Genomic DNA, 20,578 nt, shown 5'->3' with positions numbered 1-20,578 from the left:
GCTGCCTTCCCTCTAGTCTTACACTGCTAAATTAGGGACGGCTAGCACAGATAGCCCTCGAGTAGCTTTGTGCGAAATTCCAAAACAAACAAACAAACCTAAAAGTAGATGTGGTAGAAATTATTTGTTGTAACATAGTTATCGTTCAAGCAAAGCATATTTTTAAAGCCTTGAATAAAGTTAGTTTACAGAGTCATAAATAATAAAATCAGACTCACTTATAACACCTGCCTTTCACATTCATTCTTTCACAAATTAGCAGTAGTTTTTTTCTGATTTCATAAACTATATTTATTTATATGCAATAAAAAAGTTAAAGATGTAATCTAATAAATTATATATTATATTACATCGTTTTTTTCTCCATAGAATTGTTATTTTCTCTCCAGTTCAAACGTTATTTCTGTGTGAAACATTTTGATGAGCTTAACTGAAGTTTTATCTCGTAGGTAAGAGTGTAAAAATATGAAAAAAAGTTATTTATATTACTGAATAACATATTTTTGGACTATTATCTTAAAATTTTCAAACTTTTTGAATTGTGTGAAATATGTTTTAAATCATATATTTATTTATATTTTTACTCACAATACCATTTGTATTGAGAATAGATAATAAGAAAACCTCTGTAAGGTTACATCTTATTTTTTATGTTTCAATAGTGCTCAGTTGGTGTAAACTTTGTGAAAATTCATGCCCAATGGGAAGTTTTAACTTGATATGCTGAAATAATAAAGATGAAAATGCCAATGAAGGAGGTAAGATAATTTAGTGATAGCTCGTTATATAGTTTACAAGGAGTATTTGTTCATTGTTTTGTAAAGATATGTCAGCTTATTATGACAGACTGACGAAAATGTGATGGAAGTTTTACCAGTATTTAGAATTATGTTAAAACTTATATAAATTATAACCAAATATTTATGTAATTATTCTTTTTCAACTTTGTATATTCTACTTCAAATTGTCTTACTGCTTCAACTATATGCAAGTTTCAACGAAAAAATATTAAAAAATTAATTAATTTACATAAGTTAAGTATATTTATGATGTGATTAATAAACTATCTTCATTAATGGCTTGTTATCGTTTGTACCTCCCAAACAAAATACAGCATCACTGATATTATTAATCAAAGCTGAAGTTATTATACTATTACTGTATTTTGTTGTAATACATTTATTTCTTTGTATATTCATGGATTTCCCTTTTTGTCTGGTGGAATGTGTTAAGTATGTTTGCTTTGCATGACCATAAAACACAGTATGATGTTCTTTCTTAAATGATGTTCAACAGCTGTGTGACACTACATATTATTAATCCACCACTTGAAGTAATTTTTTAATTTGATCTTATGGTTGCACTAAAAGGCTGATAAGGGTGTTAAGAAGAGAACAACTTTCGATTTTCTCATTTTTGGATTAAGTAAAGTAAAATGCAAATAAATTCTGAGCATTTACAGTCATTTCTGAAGATGTAATTTTAAAGTAACATATCAAGGGAGTTGAAATCACTTATGTCTTAAATGTTTCATTTTGTAGAAAAGAAATATTACATATTTGGATAGGTTTTTTTTTGTCTACCATCACATCCATTCTAGTTGATAAATCCTTGTGTTGAAAAAATGTTTGTGTTGGCACAGAAATGTTACACACAAAAGATGGATTTAAAATCCAGTTTTTACATACTTTTAATTTGGAATCTATAATAAACTAATTAAGAAAAATTTATAGTTTAGTGTGACATGAAAAATTTCTTCATGAAATTCCACATAGTGGTTATATTCCCAGTCTTTGCTGCTTCTGAGATATCTTAATGTTAAATGTATGTGTAATGAAGAGGTCAGTGGAACAGTACTAACTTATGAAATTGTAAAGGGTATATCATAGCAATTATAGTTTGCTAATTTTTTTCATATACATAACAGGATCAATTACTTTTTATGAAATTTTAACGAGTTTTATTTGTTCCACAATATTTTACATACAATTGTCTACTATAAAACTTTACTGATTATATAACAACTATAGCAGTGACAGTTTGAAATAATTTTCAAAATGTTTGGCAAAATTTGTGCATTTTTGTTTGGATTAAAATGATAATTATAACATTCTTTTATTATTTTGAAAATGATCATGTTGTTATCGTATTTCTTTGATATTTTGTATACATCAATACTGAAATATTACACATCAGATAGGACACAAAATACTCAGATACGTGAATTCTGATGAATCATAAGTTAGAAAAAAGTGTTCTTTCTTGCTCTCCTTTCATTTTAGAGATTAATGTAAATTTTGGAAGCAAAATTTAAAGGTCAGTGCCTGTAAATGTCTTCCTTAGAACAAAAATGTATAAAAATAAATATATTTATATTAATATATTTGAGGAGTGTTTCAAATAATTGAAATATTGTCAGTTCTTTCTTTACTGTTATGATAACACTTTATACAATCTTTATAATGCTGAATCAACTACTACTTGCCACCTAAGTTATGTAAAACACTATAAACCTGTGGCTTAAGATATGGATAGATTTGAGATCTAAACTCTTAATGTAGCATTGGTGCTAAGTTTCTTTGTATATAATTTATTTTTGACAAGTAAGAAAGCTTTTATTAATAACAGATGAATCTGTGGACATTGGGTTTTAAAAACTTAGTTTATGGTGATTATTGGTTCTGAATTAAAGGACATAATGGGTATGTTATTAAATGGAATTGCTTTAATTCCAGCATTGCTGCATCTTTTGCATGTAATTAGACATTGATTTCATGGTATTGCTGAATGCTTTTAAACTTGCTGAAACATATGGTATGTATATATGATAATGAGAAAAAGAGTCAACATTATTCTAAAGATCACTGTCACTCCTTGTACCATCCCTAATTGCTATGTAGCATAATACATTCCACTGGTGGGAACTTATTCAATGTTACATCATCACTGTTTACAAGGAAGGGATGATAGGAGGATGTCAACAGTACAATGTGGAATTGTTGTGATACAATATTTTAATAGAAGGCTACATAAAAGTCAAGACCATAATGTAATTAATTTGAATATCTGATACAGGGCAGCTGTCCACATAAAAAAGATGAAAATCAACTCAGTAATAAATATTGCTAATTAAATATACGGTTTTACATTTTTGCTTGTAAACTTTTTTTCGTTTTTTTTTGTCCTCAGTTGAATATTGTTGTTAGTTAGTGATATTCTTGGCTGTAATTCTTCATGATAATAATTAGCTTAGGTGATTTATGATAGACTTAATTCCGTATAATAAGCTAGCAATGTAAATTAATTTTTATAATTAAAATGTAATTACAAAGCTAGTACTAATAAAAACAGATTTATAAAACAAACTCAGTAGTACTGGTACCACAGAAATCCAATCTTTGTGGATTCAAGATTCAATAAATTAGAAAAATAACTAAAATTTATGCAACAACTGTTTCTTTATTACAGAACATAGTTTCAAATAAAAATACTCTGATGACAAGAACATTACTTCACTGTAGCTGCACATGTGTGTTTGATTATATCTTTATTGATGTAATGTGTAAGTACAGGAAGTAATGAATAAAGTCAAACTATAAGAAGTAGCTGGAAAACTAACATCATTATTATTATTATGACTAAGGACAAGATGTAATACTAATGGTAAATACATTTACTGTAACAAAATTACTGTTAATACTGTAATAATTCACCATGCAAAGAACATGCTTTAATTACATATATAGTAAGTTATTAAAGAGAAGTAAAGCTAATCGTGGCTGCAACATAACAGTGATTCATTATTACCTTAAAATTAATTTTAGATAAATTATATTGTTGATTGTTATGTATTGTAATTTATCTCATATCAGTCTCCAATTTATTATGTAACATACATAATGTATTACAATTTCAAACAGCTGAAAATTTTAATTTAAATGTTAATTAAATTTTGACATGTATTAAGTTTGACATTTGTGAACAAGATTGATACACACAAAAGATATTTAGTGTCCTTGTAGATATACTAATGCCATAACTTAATTCACTGAAGTTAAACAGGTTGTGATGTTCAATATCTATAAACATTCCTGGTCAAATTCTATAGTTTTCTGATTAATAAGCATTAATCACAATTTTTGCTTCTGTGGCTTGTAGTACACTGATTGTAGTGATAAAAAAATTGTTCTTCCTTTTGGTGCATCAATTTATATGGTTTAAGGAGAGATTCTTGAATGTTAAACCATTTTTAAAGACGTGTAAGCATTTTTGTAAAACAAATATTGTTGATTTTTACTCTTAAGAACCTTCTACAAAGTTAGAAAACAGCTGGGACTTGCACAATACACATCCAACAGTATACACTAAAAGCATCAAATTGAAACAAACATAGGCATCAGAACAAATGCAATACAGTAAATCTGTTGCATGATGTGTGAAAGATTTGAAAAAAGTTTTATTATTCTGTAAAACTGTTATTCGTGTTATTGGTGGCAAAAAAGATTATTGGATTTCTAACAATGTTGAAAAAATATGGTGTTTGCCTTGTGATAGGGGAAACATCATTTGTGAAACAGTAGAGTGAGCATATGAGCTCTGAATCCTGTAATGTTGTTTAACCAAACTGTTATTTGTTAATACAGATTAATATGCTTTGATTTTTTTTTCTTTTCCCAAAGTGAATTCTGGTTAATATGTTTAATAGTGTTTAGAACTCTGATTATTACTTTCACAAACACAACTAATATGCAAAGATTTATTATAGTCTTTCTTACTTAGATTTATTGTGTAAAATATTGAAGTTTGAAGAAATATAAATCTGAAACTTGTGGAAATAATTCCTATAGCTATTTCCTGTATTTGTTGGGAAACATGTTGGACAAACTGTACATGTTAAGTAAAAATACATCATAGCTTGTGATAACTTTAATGGAAAATATTATCATAGAAAGATCTTACATTGAGTATTAATTCCTGTAGTTTGTAAAATATATTGAAATTATTTATGAATGATATTTTTTAAATTTTAATTAAAAGAGAATGGTGTAATTATTACTATTATCAAATGTTTTTATTTGGTTTGGGTTTTTGAATTTTGCACAAAGCTACACGAGGGCTATTTGTGTTAGCTGTCCCTAGTTTAGTAGTGTAAGACTAGAGGAGAGGCAGCTAGTCATCACCACCCACTGCCAACTCTTGGGCTACTCTTTTTATGAACTGTCACATTATAATGCCCCCACAACTGAAATAGTGAGCATGTTTAGTGTAATGGGGATTTGAACCTGCAACCCTTGAATTACGAGTCGAGTGCCTTAACAACCTGGCCATACCGGACCGAGTGGGAGTGTCAACATCATCATGGCTAGGAAGCAGTAGTGTAGACTGATTGAAGAATGCTGTCAATGTTGTTTGTCTATCATGCTCACTGTTTATCTCCATAAAGTTCTTTATACAAGATTAGGGCACTTTCAACATTGTGTTCAATTATTAAGGCTTCAATCACAATTTTAGTCATTCTTAGTCCAGATTTTCACAGTTTGACAAAATAGTAAAAATGAATTTGACAGCTTTTTCTGTTTAAAAAAAAAATTGTGGTTCTGGTTCTTAGTCGTCTTTTTGTTTATAAGCAGCCAATTTTTTGTCAGTGTTTTATTAGTTTTTCATTGGTCATTTGTTTATAGTATGATTTCAGTAAGTCATTGATCAGTTGCTCTTCAATTCCATTAAAATCCAAACTGATGTGCTAATAATGTGATTTTTTTTAACAAGAGATTGAAAATTGTGTACACATTCTAGCCAGTTTCTTTTACAAACTGCATTCATATTTGAGGTAGTAACCTCTTTACATTCCTGATGTTGAATGTTTTCCAGAAACCTCTGATCTAGGTGTTTCTGTTGCTGTCCACTGCCCCTGATCATTTATCTGAAGATTTGTCATAAGTAATAATATGTTTAAACCTGTTCTGTCTGGCATCTCTCAAATGTTGAAAGCTTGATGGGTCATATATCCTCTTTGTTCAATAATATCTTTTAAAACTGGTTGGTACATTGATGTTGCTTCCATGTCAGCACTTGCTGCCTTTAGGCTGTGTAAATTATGCTCTCTTTTTTTTAATCTGTCAAGTCAGCCTTTGCTATCCATTATCTTAGGGCAATACCGATTTAGTAACTTAACAGATGCAGGTGTGGAAGACTTAGCACTTTGGATAATTTTTTCTTTCCTAATAGTTACTGTAGTTGATTGTGAGAACTTAAATGCTTTGGAATTTATTGCAAGTCTCTGGCTTTCATCAAACTTCTTGATGGTTTCCAGTTTTGTTGTTACTGAAATGGCTTTTCTCGCAGTTTTTTGGCTTACTGCTGGCACTGGAATCACTTGCAGTATGCTCACTAATCATTTTGTATTTAAAGGCAGAGTACATTGGTTTACACCTTTCACAATTCAAACAAGACACTTGGGATGTATGAACTCTTAGCACATGGGCTGGTTGAACTGACATGTCATGATGTTTCAGCAAGTTACATTCAAAATATAATTAAACCACTTAACTACTATGATGTACGAACAAACTTGACAACAAACCATAGATGATAATGCAGATTTTAATATTATATAAATTTGAAGTTCTTAATAGTATAAGAAAATATTTAAAAACAATTTTAAATTACCCTAGTGTGAGAATTTGAATATTTGTTCTTCAGTTATTTCCTCTTTTGAACTTTCCCCTTAAACTATGAAATGTTATGTAAAATGTCATTAATCTTCTAAATCTTTATCTTATATCCTTCAATCATATGGAACTGCAGAGCAACCAATGAAAATGCAAGAACCTCTTGCCACACCCACCTTCAAATTGCTAATACATTTTTCTGAGGCTAAGTCTTATTAAATTTATAACCAACAGGAAGTCTAGAATACAAATGATTGATTAAAGTATGATTCATCCTATATGATCTTACAGATAATTCATAAATTTAGCTAATTAGAGAGCCAGAGACAGCGAGATATTTTCTCAATGGCAAACTGGGTATATCTTGCTTCAAACATAAATTATTTTGATATATATTTCTTCCTTTCTCTCTCTCTCTCTTTTGAAGAATAGTTTCAGTTTTTCAACAGATTTTTTACTGGTTATAAATTATGCTGTGATAAATTTGTTATACATTTCACATGTATTTCTGAGGAGTTCAGCATTTCTAAAATCATACACCAGTTAAAAAAGTTTAATTTTGTATTTCTTTTAGGTACCAGTATTTCAGTGTTCAAGGGGTGATGGTAAACAATTAAAAAGAGGTATAAGTGGTGTTTACCATACAGTTTCAAACCTCTTTGCCTCCAAAATATCAAAGAGGCAACAGTTTACAACTGAATACAGAAGAGCTAGGGAATACTTGTAAGTACACATGTTTAGGCTTTTTGGATTTTATTTGCTGTAAATCTTTGTAATTTTTGGTTAGGTGATACTCTGTACATTTAGTGTTTTAATATTTTTTAATGTTTGATTAGTTTTGTATTTTGGTCAAAGCAACTTAAGGGCTAACTGCATTAGCCATCCCTAATTTAGCAATGACATACAAAAGAGAAGAAAGCTAGTTAGTACCAACTACTACCCACTCTTGAATTTGAACCCATAACCAACAGATAGTGAGTCAAACCATTACCATTTCTTTTCACTATGGGCTTGGTTGAATCAGTCAAGTTTGTGAACCCAAATTTATCTTTATAGTTTCACCACAATAATTTCTAATACGTTTTGTGTATCTTCATAAAAATTTCATCAACTGTAAATAATCACTAAATCATTTGTTGAGAAAAACATAATTTATAATGAAGTCTCTTTCACTGCAAGAGTCTGTGAATATGTGGAATCAGAAAATTGACTACTGTGGGTGCAAAGTGATTTTCATGTAGATTAAAAACACTTAAATCATCTGAAATTTAAATTTAAACATCACAAATAAACTTGAAACATTTAAGTCAGTAAAACTATACTGTATTTTGTATTATTCTACCCAAACTCTGTATGAGGTTTGTCAATATGACCAATCTTGAAACCATTAAAATAAATCAAAATTATCTTTTTTTTTCTATAATGTCTTCAGATTGTAACATGAAACTACATTTGTTTATTCTAAATAGCTTTTTTGTAACAGTTTTATTGCCCTCTGAACTACGTTTAACTAATATGCCTACCAAATAGGTTGTAAATCACTTGGAAAACGTGTAGCTCACATTATCTTAATGAACTACATAATGTGCATGAACTACTCACAAATTTTTTGAGTGTTCCTCAGGAAAAATTCACTGGAATCACAAAGTAATAACTGCCAGAGTTTTCATACTATAAGTTCTAATATGTTTTGTGCATATTCACAAATTTTTGCAAGCTCTCAGTAAACATCTCAAATTCTTTGTACACAAAATATAATATTTTTTTAAAATATTACTACACATACTGAAGATTTGTTTATGAATGGATGTGAAAAACAAAATATTGTTCTTTCTGTGAAAAGCTTCAGGTGTCATTTGTATAATGTCTAGAATCTCCAAGGGAAATGTCAAATATATTATTTTCAGTAAAACTTTATAGTTTGATTTTCTTTACTTCTAACTCTGTGAATTCAGCCAATTTGACAAACCTTGTAAGCCATTCAACAAAAATACAAATCTGACTTATCATTTTTTTTCTTTCTGTCTAAAATGACTGCAGATTGTAACAGAAAATAACAATCATTTAACTTAAATAGCTTTTAAAGTTTGTAACAGTCTACATTCATGTATACGTAATTACACTGCTGGCCAAAATCTTAGGCCAATGAATATAAAGAAAAAATATGCATTTTGCATTGTTAGACTCAACCACTTGTTTGTGTAGAGCTTTGAAAGATGAAAATAAGAAAATGGAAAATAAAAATAAAAAACTTTTTAGCATTCAATAGAGGAAATGTGAACACTATGGAATTAGCCTAAATACTAGCTGGTCAAAAGTTTGAGACAATACCAAAAAGAAGTCCTAAACAGGGTAGGAAATGCCCAACAAGAGGTCTCAGTAGTGAGTTGCACGGCCGTCATTGCAAGTAATTTCTTACATTCACTTTTGCATGGTTGATATAAGCGTTTGCAGAAGGCTGGCTGGAATGTTATTCCAAGTGGTGAAAACAGCTTCACAATGATCACGCACTTTTTGGAAATGGTGTCTATTTTTATAGACTTCCCTTTCCATCTACCCCCAAACATTTTCAATGGGGTTCAGTTTGGGCAAATTTGCTGGATGGTCCAAAAGAATCATATTATTTGCCATTGAAAAGTCCTTTGTCCTGCAGGCATTGTGGATTGCAGCATTGCTCTGCTGAAAGATCCAGTCATTTCCACACAAGCATGGGTCTTCAGTCAATAAGGATGCTCTCTCCAACATGCCAATATAGCCAGCTGCTGTTTGATACCCCTGTATAACCTGAAGCTCCATTGTTCCATGGAAGGATAAAGCACCCCAGATCATGATGGAACCTCCTCCACTGTGTCGAGTAGAAAGTGTCTCTGGTGTAATATCCTTATTGTACCAGTAATGTTGGAAGCCATCTGGACCATCCAGGTTAAATTGTTTCTCATCAGAGAACAAAACCATTGTCTGCTTTTCTACATCCCATGTTTGGTGCTTCTCAGCAAAGTTTAACCAAACTGTTTTGTGGTATGGAAGGAGGCATGGCTTTTTGAGGCATTTATGGTTTTTAAAGCCTTTCTCTCGTAGATGCCGTCTTATTGTTCTTAAGCTGCACTCTGCATCTATAAAGGCCTTATCTGGTTTGACAGTTGGCTGGTGTGTTGCTGGACAACCTTTTGAATCCTCCTGCTCAACACCAGTGAAAGTTTCTTGGGCCGACCACTTGAAATTCTTGTTCTGTATCCTCCAGGATTTTTAAGAATTTACAACAGCAGTTTTACTCTGCTCAATCTCACTAGCGATGGCACGTTGAGAGAGATCTTGCTTTTGCAGCTCAACAATTCTGCCACATTAAAACTCTGTCAGCTTTTTAGCCTTTGTCATGTTTTTACCCAATGTAACACAGGAGATGTCAGTGGGAGGTGTTGAGAACACTAATGCTTGAACACAACTAAATTTTGTGACGTGTTTACCAATTAACGCTTCGTTTCAGTATGGTCTTAAACTTTCGACCAGCTGGTATTTAGGCTAATTTCATAGTATTCACATTTTGCCTATTAAATGCTAAAAACGTTTTTTATTTTTATTTTTCCTTTTCTTATTTTCATATTTTGAAGCTCTACTCAAATAAGTGGTTTAGTCTAACAATGCAAAAGGCATATTTTTTCTTTATGTTCACTGGCCTTAAAATTTTGGCCAGCAGTGTATATAGTTTTGTTGCCCTTGATCTATGTCAACATAAATACACCCACCACACAAGTTATAAATAACTCAGGGAAGATATAGCTCATGTTGTCATTATGAATGATGTGATACGTGAGATGTTCATGAATGTACATTGTGGTTTAATGTTTTGCTTTATGATAAGTTTTTGTTTTTCATAAGTGAACTCATGAGTCAGTCAGTAATGGTACTTTTGATATAACTTGCCCCTTATGATTTAAAAAAAATACAGAGTAATAAATCACAATTTACTTCAAGAAACTAATAACTTGGTTGTTATAATGTTGTGTAAAACTGTCATCTGTAATGTTAGTTAGAAAGGAATTTAGATGTAACAAAGGATTTGTCTTTATTATTAAGCCTGTATGGTTCATCAGCTTCTATATTAAAGATTTTAGATTGACAAGTAAGATCTATATAATAGTGCATGTAATGTTACATCAGAATAAGATTAGTAACATAAATCATAACATCTTTTACTGGCCCAGTACAGGTTTCCAGTAAGAAAAGAGTATTGTCATATCACTACATCTGTATCTCTTAATAAATGTAGTGCATCATTATTTAATGTGTTATACATCTTAAGGAACTCTAATAGTTAATTACTTTGTAAATGTGACTTGTTGCTCTAACAGATGAAAGAGGTTTGTAATTTTAAAAATATTTTGTTCATGTATGTTCATATTTGTGTAAAAGTTATTTTTACTGGTTTAGTTAAAGATTTGATGTTCCAGTGAGGAAAGAAGATTTCTTTAACCCAGCCCAACGTGCTCAAATTGTGAATTTTATTTTGAAGTGGAAAAAATTCAGTAATAATACAGGAGAATCTTATGCATTTGGCAAGTGAAAAAAATATATTATTTCTGACAATATATTTTAACATAACATGTGTTTAATTTACTGTGCATCAGAATTACTGAAAACTTTCATGAGCTAAATTTATACTTTTTGAAAATAAATTTCTTTATTATGAACTGAGTCATTAGATAATCTGGAAGAGAAAACTGAATTTTTTTCTATTACTTTTATGTTTCATGCTTATATGTTTTTTCTTGCAGTTTAAAATGATAACATTTAGTGATGAGTTTATAATAATTAAAATGCATGTAGTTAGCTTTTTCTGAGAGGTGCTAAAAGTATAAAAAAAGTTTCCAAACAAAGTAAACTTTTTTAATTGACTTTTGTAATAATTTCTGTGAGTCTTCCAACTATTCTAAAAGGTAGCTCATTATGTTTACTTGTAATAAAGTTTTACACAAAGTACCATCATATATAAGTGGTGATACAAATTTCATTTTTGAGTACAGAGTAGCTTTCATAAATTATGTTTACTCTTTTGCTGTGAGCTCTGCTGTGGGTGATTCAAAGTGCTCGTGCCAAAATTGCCTACCATGTTGTGCACAAAAATGAATTAAACACTTTTATGAAGAGTCTATGTTAATAAATTTAGTTTTTAGTTCACTTTTATGTTTTGGCCAATCAGTTTTAACTTCTAAATTTGTACAAGTAACATGACAAAGGTTGTAAGATGTAACTTTTCTATATCATGTTAGGATTTACTAACACGAACAGTAAGCTACTAAAATTTACATTAAGATAGAAACATGAGCTAAACATAATCACAAGTAAGAATCTGAAACTTGCAGAGCTTACCTTTTGATTTACTGATATGTCCTTAAATTATTTAGTCCAGCATGGTCAGATGGACAGGGCACTTGAACCACAGTCTGAGGATTGTAGATTTAAATTCCTGTCACACCAAATATGCTTGCCTTTCAACTGTGGGGGCATTATAGTGTAACAGTCAATCCCACTATTCATCGGTAAAAGAGTAGCTCAAGAGTTAGTAGTGGGCAGTGATGACTAGCTGCCTTCCCTCTAGTCTAAATTAGGGACATCTAGCACAGATAGCCCTCAAATATTTAGTAGAAATAATTGTAAGAAATCTGTTAATTAAAAGTTACAGTGTGTATTTTTAGGGCTAACATTTAAATATCTGTGTCTTAAAATACTCTTTGGGTTATAATGATTCATACTTATCATCATTATATTTTGTTTTGACCTTGCACTGACCAGCTGCTGATTTATTTTCTCATGTATATATAAAATCCCAAGATGGAATGTCCACCTGAACTTTTCTGTCATATTAAACTTTACAATATAAATTTAGAGACTTGTATTTTTAATGTAGTTTGACATAAGACTGTTTGTGTGTACTAGAAATTGTGTTATTTATCACATGATGTGAATAGTTAATGAATCTAATTTTATATAGCAAACTGACAAGAAGTGTTTAATATTCATAAGTTAATACACAGAAAACAAGAAGCTATAATTATTAAAATGTACTGATTGATCAATTGGCTACCTTTGCTTATTAACACTCTCATAAGGTTCAACTGGATTAAGTTTTAGCCCTAATTCTAAATTTATAACACATTCATTCATGAAATTTGTCAATTTTTCAGTAGCCATTACTGTATTGTACACAAGTAATCAACATTTCTATTAAAATATTTCTCATAAAGATCTGTCTGTGAATTTCCAAAGCCTTAAATGAATCAGTCTGAGTGAAAGTTTCTATGCTAAAAAAGTAAAAAAATACTTCTTTTCAAAGCTATTTTTAAGACAAAACTTTATATTTTATCTACTATTTTTCAACCCTAATACAAATAGTAATAAAATTACCAATGTGCAGTGAAGTGAGAAACTGAAAAATATGAAATGTAATGAACAAATATGTTTTTTCCTACTTGAATTCCAGGTTTTCTATTTTCTTCAAAGTTTCAACTTGGCATTTTCCCATACTCTTTTAATTTTATGGTTTTATTGCCTGTACATAGAACCACTGTCTCCTGTCTAAAGCTTAGGAAGTTGTAATATTGACACATTAACTGATGTATAAAGAAATAGCAGTACATCAGTGGAAAACTAAAGACGTTATGAGAACAGTATAATTATGGTGTTAGAAAAACATGCAAGTTCAAGAAGTCTTAATAGAAATGAATAAAATCTTTGTGACCCTGGTTATTCCTGATACAATCACACAGAAATGGAAACAAGTGCACAGTTAATTCAAATAATTTCAGCTATGGTCTACTCTGTATTTTATGTAGAAAGTAAGCAACTTTCCCTAATGTTTAAGTCAGTCCTATATAGTTAGCATTGTAACAGGCAAAAATATGACGTTATGTGTTGTGATATAATACATAGAGTCTTTTGATAATAAACAGTTTGGAAAGAAGTCTACTCTTAGACTGTAACCCACTATAAGTATTGAAGGTGTGTGTGCTTTTGTATTTGGACAATATACTGTACAGGTCATTCAAGATGCTATAAAAACATGTAGGTTCAAGATGTCTTGATAGAAATGAATAAAAACCCCATAATTTGAGCACTTTTGAAAGGTGGACCTTTCTTCACTTACAAATTGGAAATGGTGGTGTAATCAAATGAGTGATATACATATAAAGTTAGTTTAGTAACATCAGGAAGGTCATCTGGTTTGTCAAGAAATGTCTATTTCTCTATGTTCTGGTGTAAAGGTCTCATTTCCAGTATAATGTAGCCAATGGTGAGAATGTATGTGAAAGGGTGTTAGGAATATTTTACTTTAGAAATGGCTGAATATGTGTGCATTTAAAACTGTATTTAAACATTTAAGTAAAGTAAAGGTGACACCTGGAGACAGGTTGGAAAAGATATACTAATCAGTTTGTAAAAAAAGTATATGAAAAATGGTATGTTTTAGTAAATTCAGCTTTTACAATACAAGAAGAAATAAGCAAAGAATAAAAATAATTTTGTGATAGGGTTTTTCCTGTAGTTTGTAATTAATATTATTTTCCAGTAAAGTGCACTTTAACATATTTTTATTAGTTGTCATTATACTTGGAGATATTTCACTTCCTGTATCAGTAAAATAATAGTTATGTTGATAATTTACTTTGACATATTATTAGGGGGAATGTGATTCTTCAGATGACGAAGCTCCTCGGAAATGGTTATTGAACAACTGGGCTTCATTTTCGGCAATATATAAAAACAACCTCTTGATGACATCAAATGAGTGTTAATAAGTAATTACCTGGACAGAATTTTTTTTAATATAAAAAATCACTTGGTAAAAGTTTTGAGTTCAACCTAAAGATTGAAATTACCAAAAAAAAACATCTTATATTTGTATGCCATGTTTAGAGTCTCGGTTGGAGTTTTATTCATACTGGTTGTGTTTTGAAAGAGTTCATTCCAAATACAATAATTATATATAAGGAGAGTCAGTCATGATAGGAGGCAGAGAATTCTCTCATGTTGCTAATGTATTATTTTTATTGAGCTATAAAATTCTATAAAGATGTGGTAATAACCAAAATATATGTAGATCTAATAGTATTAGTATGTAGTTAATCAAATGTTTCTATTATATAATATAGTTTCAATTTCTGAATTTCAAAAGTAAAATTTAATTTGTAACGTCTTAGTGTTCACATTTCTGTATCACATGATGGCAATTGTTTGTTTCAAATTGCTCAACTTAGATAGTCTTTTCACTTGTATTTGATTAACTGAGATCGAATACAACTTTCAGACTTGCAGATTTTCCTAATACAAAACATAATGTTATAGTTACCAAGCCAACCCATAAAGCTCTCTTCTCTTACATACAGTCTTTCAGAAATGTAAATAATTCTTTCTCTCTCTCATTCTGTCTTTGACATTTGCTATTACATTATTGATAACCATCAGAAAATAAATATTTAATCTTCTGTTTTATGTATAATGCCATCTCGTTCACAGGATGGCTTTTAAGTTTTTCGGAACATAGATTCAAATCCGCTATCACTAAATTTAGTTTAACCAGCTAAGGAAATTGTTTTGATGCACAATGTTTGGTTAGAAAACCAGTTAAATTGTAATAATTATTGGACATTGTATGCTTTGTGTTTATTATTGTTTGTGCTCTAAATTGTGTGTTTGAAATTAATAAATAATTTGGGAAAAAATTAAAACAGCCCCATTGAAAATTTGGATTGTTGTGTTTTCTTTATGGGTACCTTACTTTGTTGGGTGATGCTCACAGGTATGAATAAGGGGAAGAAAAATATAAAAGAGTTACCAAACAGTTTATTATTTTTATCACTCATGTTTGATTATTTTCTAAATTATACCTCAGATAAATCAGTTACTTTGAGCCATGTGATTGATGGAATGTGGTAAGTGATTAATCACAGGACTAATTAATCAGTGTTTAGGTAATTAATTATTTTCACACAAGCTATTTGTAGCTGGAATAATTGCAAAGAATAATAATTGGAACCATTAATTTTTATTGAACAATTAAAATATTTGTAATATTTTTTGTAATAAATTGATTTAAACAAAATTTCAGTTAATCAGTTATTTTATGTGGCATTATCATTGAAATTGATAGTTGTGTATTATGATTGATTTAAATGTTCAGCTGTACTGTGTTTATTCTATAAACTTAAAACAAAATTGCATTTTTTTTTACAGTAAGGACATTTGTAAAGACTACAAGGACACCATTTTATGTCCTCTGTGTGATGTAGATATGGAAGATTAGGCCAGACATGTACTTTTGTCAGAATAACTTATCTTTTCGACAGTTGTGCTGATGTATTTTTTGCTGTTTTTATGTCACTCTGGGGTAAGTATTATATAGATTTACATGTAAAAGCTGAGGAAGAATAAATAATATTCTCTTCTTTAGACTCTGTTAGAGATTTCATACACAAAATATCAAATTTTTGTTATTTAGTTTTAAGACTTTTTCAAGTAATGTTTTCTTGTGCCTGTTTTCTTTTGCATGTTGACTATCGAACATGCATAGTAATTTTGATTTTAAGATTAAAAATACTTGTATGCATCAGAAAATGTTCAAATTTCACATACAAAATTTTTATAACCTCCAAATAATTATCAAACATTTTTGTACAGAAAAAACTTAATGTTTTGTCTGTTATCCTTACTAATGAAATTCTGTATGGGCTTGATAGATTTGACCACTATAAACAATTAGGAAATTAATATAAATAATGCTTTTTCTCATTCTGGAATAACTACAAACTATAACTCATGTAAAATAGCTTAAATTTGATAACATTATACATTTATGTACAAGGGGGAGGACAAAAAAGTGTCCCTCCCTTGAAAATGTTGTTAATTTATTTGATATCATATTTGAACAGATCTCGTGAAGTGCATTTTACACGTTTTCTTTGTTATCTAATGAAATATATAACAAATTAACAGCACTTTCAAGGGGGCCACTTTTCTTGTCCACCCCCTGTATATATATTTGTGTATATATATATGTATGTATGTATGTGTGCGTGTGTGTATATATATATATATATATGTATGTGTGTGTGTGTGTGTATATATATATATATTATTTTTATTATATTGATCTTTCAACTGTGCCTGGATAACAGTATAGAAGTTACAATGACAAGGTGCATGTGTGCTCATGCTACCATATCCAGTAATATGAAACTGACCTTTACAAAGGACCTGAATTTTGGGAAAGTAACTCACTAAGAAAATCCTCATGAGATGTGTAGTAATGGATGCCCATAACAAAAGGGTTACTTCAACATAAAAATGTCCAGCATTGTATTTCTGCAATACTTGAAATGGCCTTAATTTCAAACCAACATAAAGCACATCAAATTTGCTACACATCCAAGACTTTAAACTTCTATAACTGAAATCACACATCAAACACTTCAAACTAATTCCAAAAGCATGTTATTACTTTGAGATTTCTTCATCTGTAATTTTTTCAAGAAAAAAGGAAAACACTTTACAAGCTTTTTAATTACTGACACTTTGGTGAACAAAAATAGTTGAATTAATTCTCATAAGTCATGTCAGTTTAAAGAGTAATTTATATTCTGTTGCAATTTCTGTATTTACTAATGATAAACTTTGTCACTTTGTTTTTATTTGCTTTCAGCTGTAATATTTCTTGAATTGTGGAAAAGGTATTTGGAAATAATTACCCACCACTGGGATATGACTAGTTTTGATACTTTAGAAGTAATGTGTACTTTTACCTTGGGAAATTAACTTTGTCACAATGGGCTTGTGTATTGAACATGAACTTTTAACCATGGCAGTATACCTACTGTGATTCTGAAGGAACTAGTTGTGTCATCACAAACTTTGACAGTAATCATACAAGTATTTTAATTATATGTTGTCAGTGTTGACTGTTATGATTGCAAAGTGATTTTTCATGTTAAAATTAAAAATACTTCATTTGAAAATTTTCAACTTTTGCTTATGTAGTTCTTTAAACCTCCTTCATAAATATCAGATGTTGTTTGCTGTCAGTAAAAAGTTTATTTTATCTGTTGTTTTACAAACTATAACTCTTTAAATGATCAGTCAATTCAAACACCCTCATAACCACCATAAGAAATTGTGAAATAATTGTAAATTACTTTTTTTATTGTGCTTGAATGACAGCAAATTGTGACCTGAAACTATGATAGTTTATCCTAAATAACTAAAAACTTGTGACAATATACATCTGTTTATTCTTAATGTTATAGTTTTATCGACTTTTGAACCACGTGTAACTATTAATCCATCCTCACAAGTTTTAAATCACTTGGTGAACATTCAACTCATGTTACCTTATTGAATTACATTAAACAATATGAATTTATTATTGCTATTCTTTATTTTAGCTAATCTAACCTAACAACTTTCTTGTTTTTTCATTTTAGTTACTTTTATAGTAATAAATAAAGAATATTCATGAAAAACATAAAATGTACTGTTTACCAGCATCTTTTTTTGTTCTTTACTAATGGCACTACCACACTAAATGCCCCTGCTAGTACAGCAGTAAGTCTATGGATATACAACAGCAGAGAGAACTATTGGTAGCTTGTAAAAAAGAGGCTGTGATAGGTGTGCATGCCTAGTGTATGATATCATAAATGAATAAGATAGAAAGGTGTAAAATTTTTGCCTTGCCTGAGTAATAACTAATTTACATAAAATTATTCAATTCTTGGAGGGGTGATAAGTAAATTCTAGAAGAAGAAAGAATCTAAGAACTTAAATCCTATTAAAATTTGATTCAGTAATAACATTGTGATACAAAGTTTACTTGTATACATCGATAATAAACTTGTTTAATTACATTTTGAATTTAACTCTGTAAAAGGTTGTGACATATGCAGTTTGACCTACTTGATGTGAAAGGGTTAATGACCTTGTTTTCCTGCCTTGAGTGGGTGCTCAGGACAAGTTTGTTTGTTTCCAGTATGATACTTACAGTTACTCTCTAGTATTTCCCTTTGAACATATTTTCAAACTTTGTCTTATAAAAATAATGTTTGAATGTTCCCTAAAGGTATTCTTTTGAGAAAATTTCTCAAAAATACATGTTTAAAAATGTAAATTTCTTAACACACAGATATGATGTTTTACCTGAACTGTTGATCATAATGTGTGTTTTTTTTTTTATATCACCAGGAACATCCAAGGCCAGAATATTTAGCTAAGTTATCAACAGTAAAGAAAAGGAAAGTAAAATTTATTACAGGGGTAAGAATAGCACTATTATCAATTTATAATAAACATAAAAACAAACATCTGAGTTTTTTGCTCAGTTGTTTCCACAATTTGTCTTGTTTTTTTTTATACAAGTCCAGATCTATCTGTTGATGATGATTTTACAGTGTTGTAGTTGATTATCAGATTATAAGTTTTATGATGACACTAAAAGTGTTTGGTATTGGTTTTACAACAAAACTGTAACTAAATATACTCTATCAAACAAAATTAACAAGCTATGTATCTTTTGTATGAATTCTTTCTTAAAATTAATAAACTTAAAAAAATGGCTTCTTCTTCTTGAAAAATACAATTATTTTGGGTAAATGGTCTTCAAAGGTATAATTTAAAAAGGGTAATAAAACACTTTTTTTTAAGTACTTCAGTGTAAATGCACCACATGTCGTTTAAAAGATGGCAAAGTATAAAAAATCGATGTTAATAATAAAAGTTAAAAGATCTTGATAGAACATTGTTTAAGATTGAAAATTTAAAATGTCAACGTTTATGCTTGTTTGAAATATTCTCATTTAAAGTTCCTGGCCTGGCTGCCAGGTGGTTAAGGCACTTGACTCGTAATTAAAATGTGATGGTCAATCCCATTATTTGTTCGTCAAAGAGTAGCTCAAGAGTTGGCAGTGGGTGGTGATGACTAGCTGCCTTCCCTCTTGTCTTATACTGCTAAATTAGAGACAACTAGCACAGATAGCCCTTGTGTAGATTTGTGTGAAATTCAAACGAAGCAAATCATTTAAAGCTCATTAAATTTTATCCCCTTTTTTAAAAAACAAACAAACAGGTTAGATGTTCCAATACCTAAGTTGTGGTTTTATTATCCCCTTCAGAAATAATGTAAATTGAACTTCAGAAGGAATATTACAGTAGTTTTTTATCAGTTCTGGTTCTTTGTCTAAGGCCACGTGTTTGAAGTTTATTTCTTACAAGTTATGAAAATTTATTAATTAGTTTTTTACTGATGTGTTTTTCTAAATGCTTCTGTGATGTACACTGTAACAGGAAAACGAACCATGTGTTTCCATTTGGAAGAAACGAGTCTCATGCACCATATTTTCCTGGTCTCTGATGTTACTACTTGAGAGTATTTATTTATGAATTAATTTGAAGTATATAGGTGTGTACACTAAAGTTATGTGAACATTTAAGATTTCAGATTTAAAGAAGAACCAATTTTGAGAACAATGAAGTTTAGAAACAGGTTCAATAGGTAATGAAGACTTTATTTAACACAGTAACGGTATTTGGTCTTCAGTGGGAATGAGAAATTGATCTATATACAGGAATATGTATGTATGTGTATGTGTACATTATTGTTAAAAAATTATTAATTTAGAAAGGGGCAACTAGGGACTCTTAAAAAATAAACAAACTATTTTGTCTCCACTAAAGTTGATAAGTACTGTAGGCATGGAGTTAAAAGAGGGATTTATGGCTTAAGTAAATAATACAGACATTACTTCCAGCTGTATTTATTTATTTTTTTAGAGTCTTTAGCTGTAGGCTTGACAATACAGTCTTTGTATTTTGATTCATGTTGTTTCTTTATTTTTCTGACAGTCTAGAATGAGTTTTAATTATAT

At 29.9% G+C, this 20,578-nt stretch overlaps 1 protein-coding gene across 8 annotated transcripts in view; it reads left to right on the top strand.

Moving 5' to 3' along the window:
- The first annotated feature begins 395 nt into the window (after positions 1 to 395).
- LOC143252862 (anoctamin-2-like) overlaps positions 396 to 20,578 on the top strand; it is a 47,819-nt gene continuing 27,636 nt past the window's right edge. For 6 of the 8 annotated variants that reach the window (XM_076505646.1, XM_076505645.1, XM_076505647.1 and 3 more), the window contains exons 1-6: positions 396 to 449; positions 663 to 758; positions 7,246 to 7,394; positions 11,100 to 11,224; positions 15,900 to 16,053; positions 18,900 to 18,971. Coding sequence is in view for 4 of the 8 variants with exons in the window: in XM_076505651.1 (XP_076361766.1) it covers positions 16,021 to 16,053; positions 18,900 to 18,971 (105 nt within the window). In the remaining 4 variants the exon portion in view is untranslated. The remainder of the gene's footprint in view (positions 450 to 662; positions 759 to 7,245; positions 7,395 to 11,099; positions 11,225 to 15,899; positions 16,054 to 18,899; positions 18,972 to 20,578) is intronic. The other 2 variants (XM_076505652.1, XM_076505653.1) reach the window with 2 other exon arrangements.

Source organism: Tachypleus tridentatus, chromosome 6, assembly GCF_004210375.1.
Source record: "Tachypleus tridentatus isolate NWPU-2018 chromosome 6, ASM421037v1, whole genome shotgun sequence".
NCBI lineage: Eukaryota > Metazoa > Arthropoda > Merostomata > Xiphosura > Limulidae > Tachypleus > Tachypleus tridentatus.
This window is presented reverse-complemented; position numbering and strand designations above follow the sequence as displayed.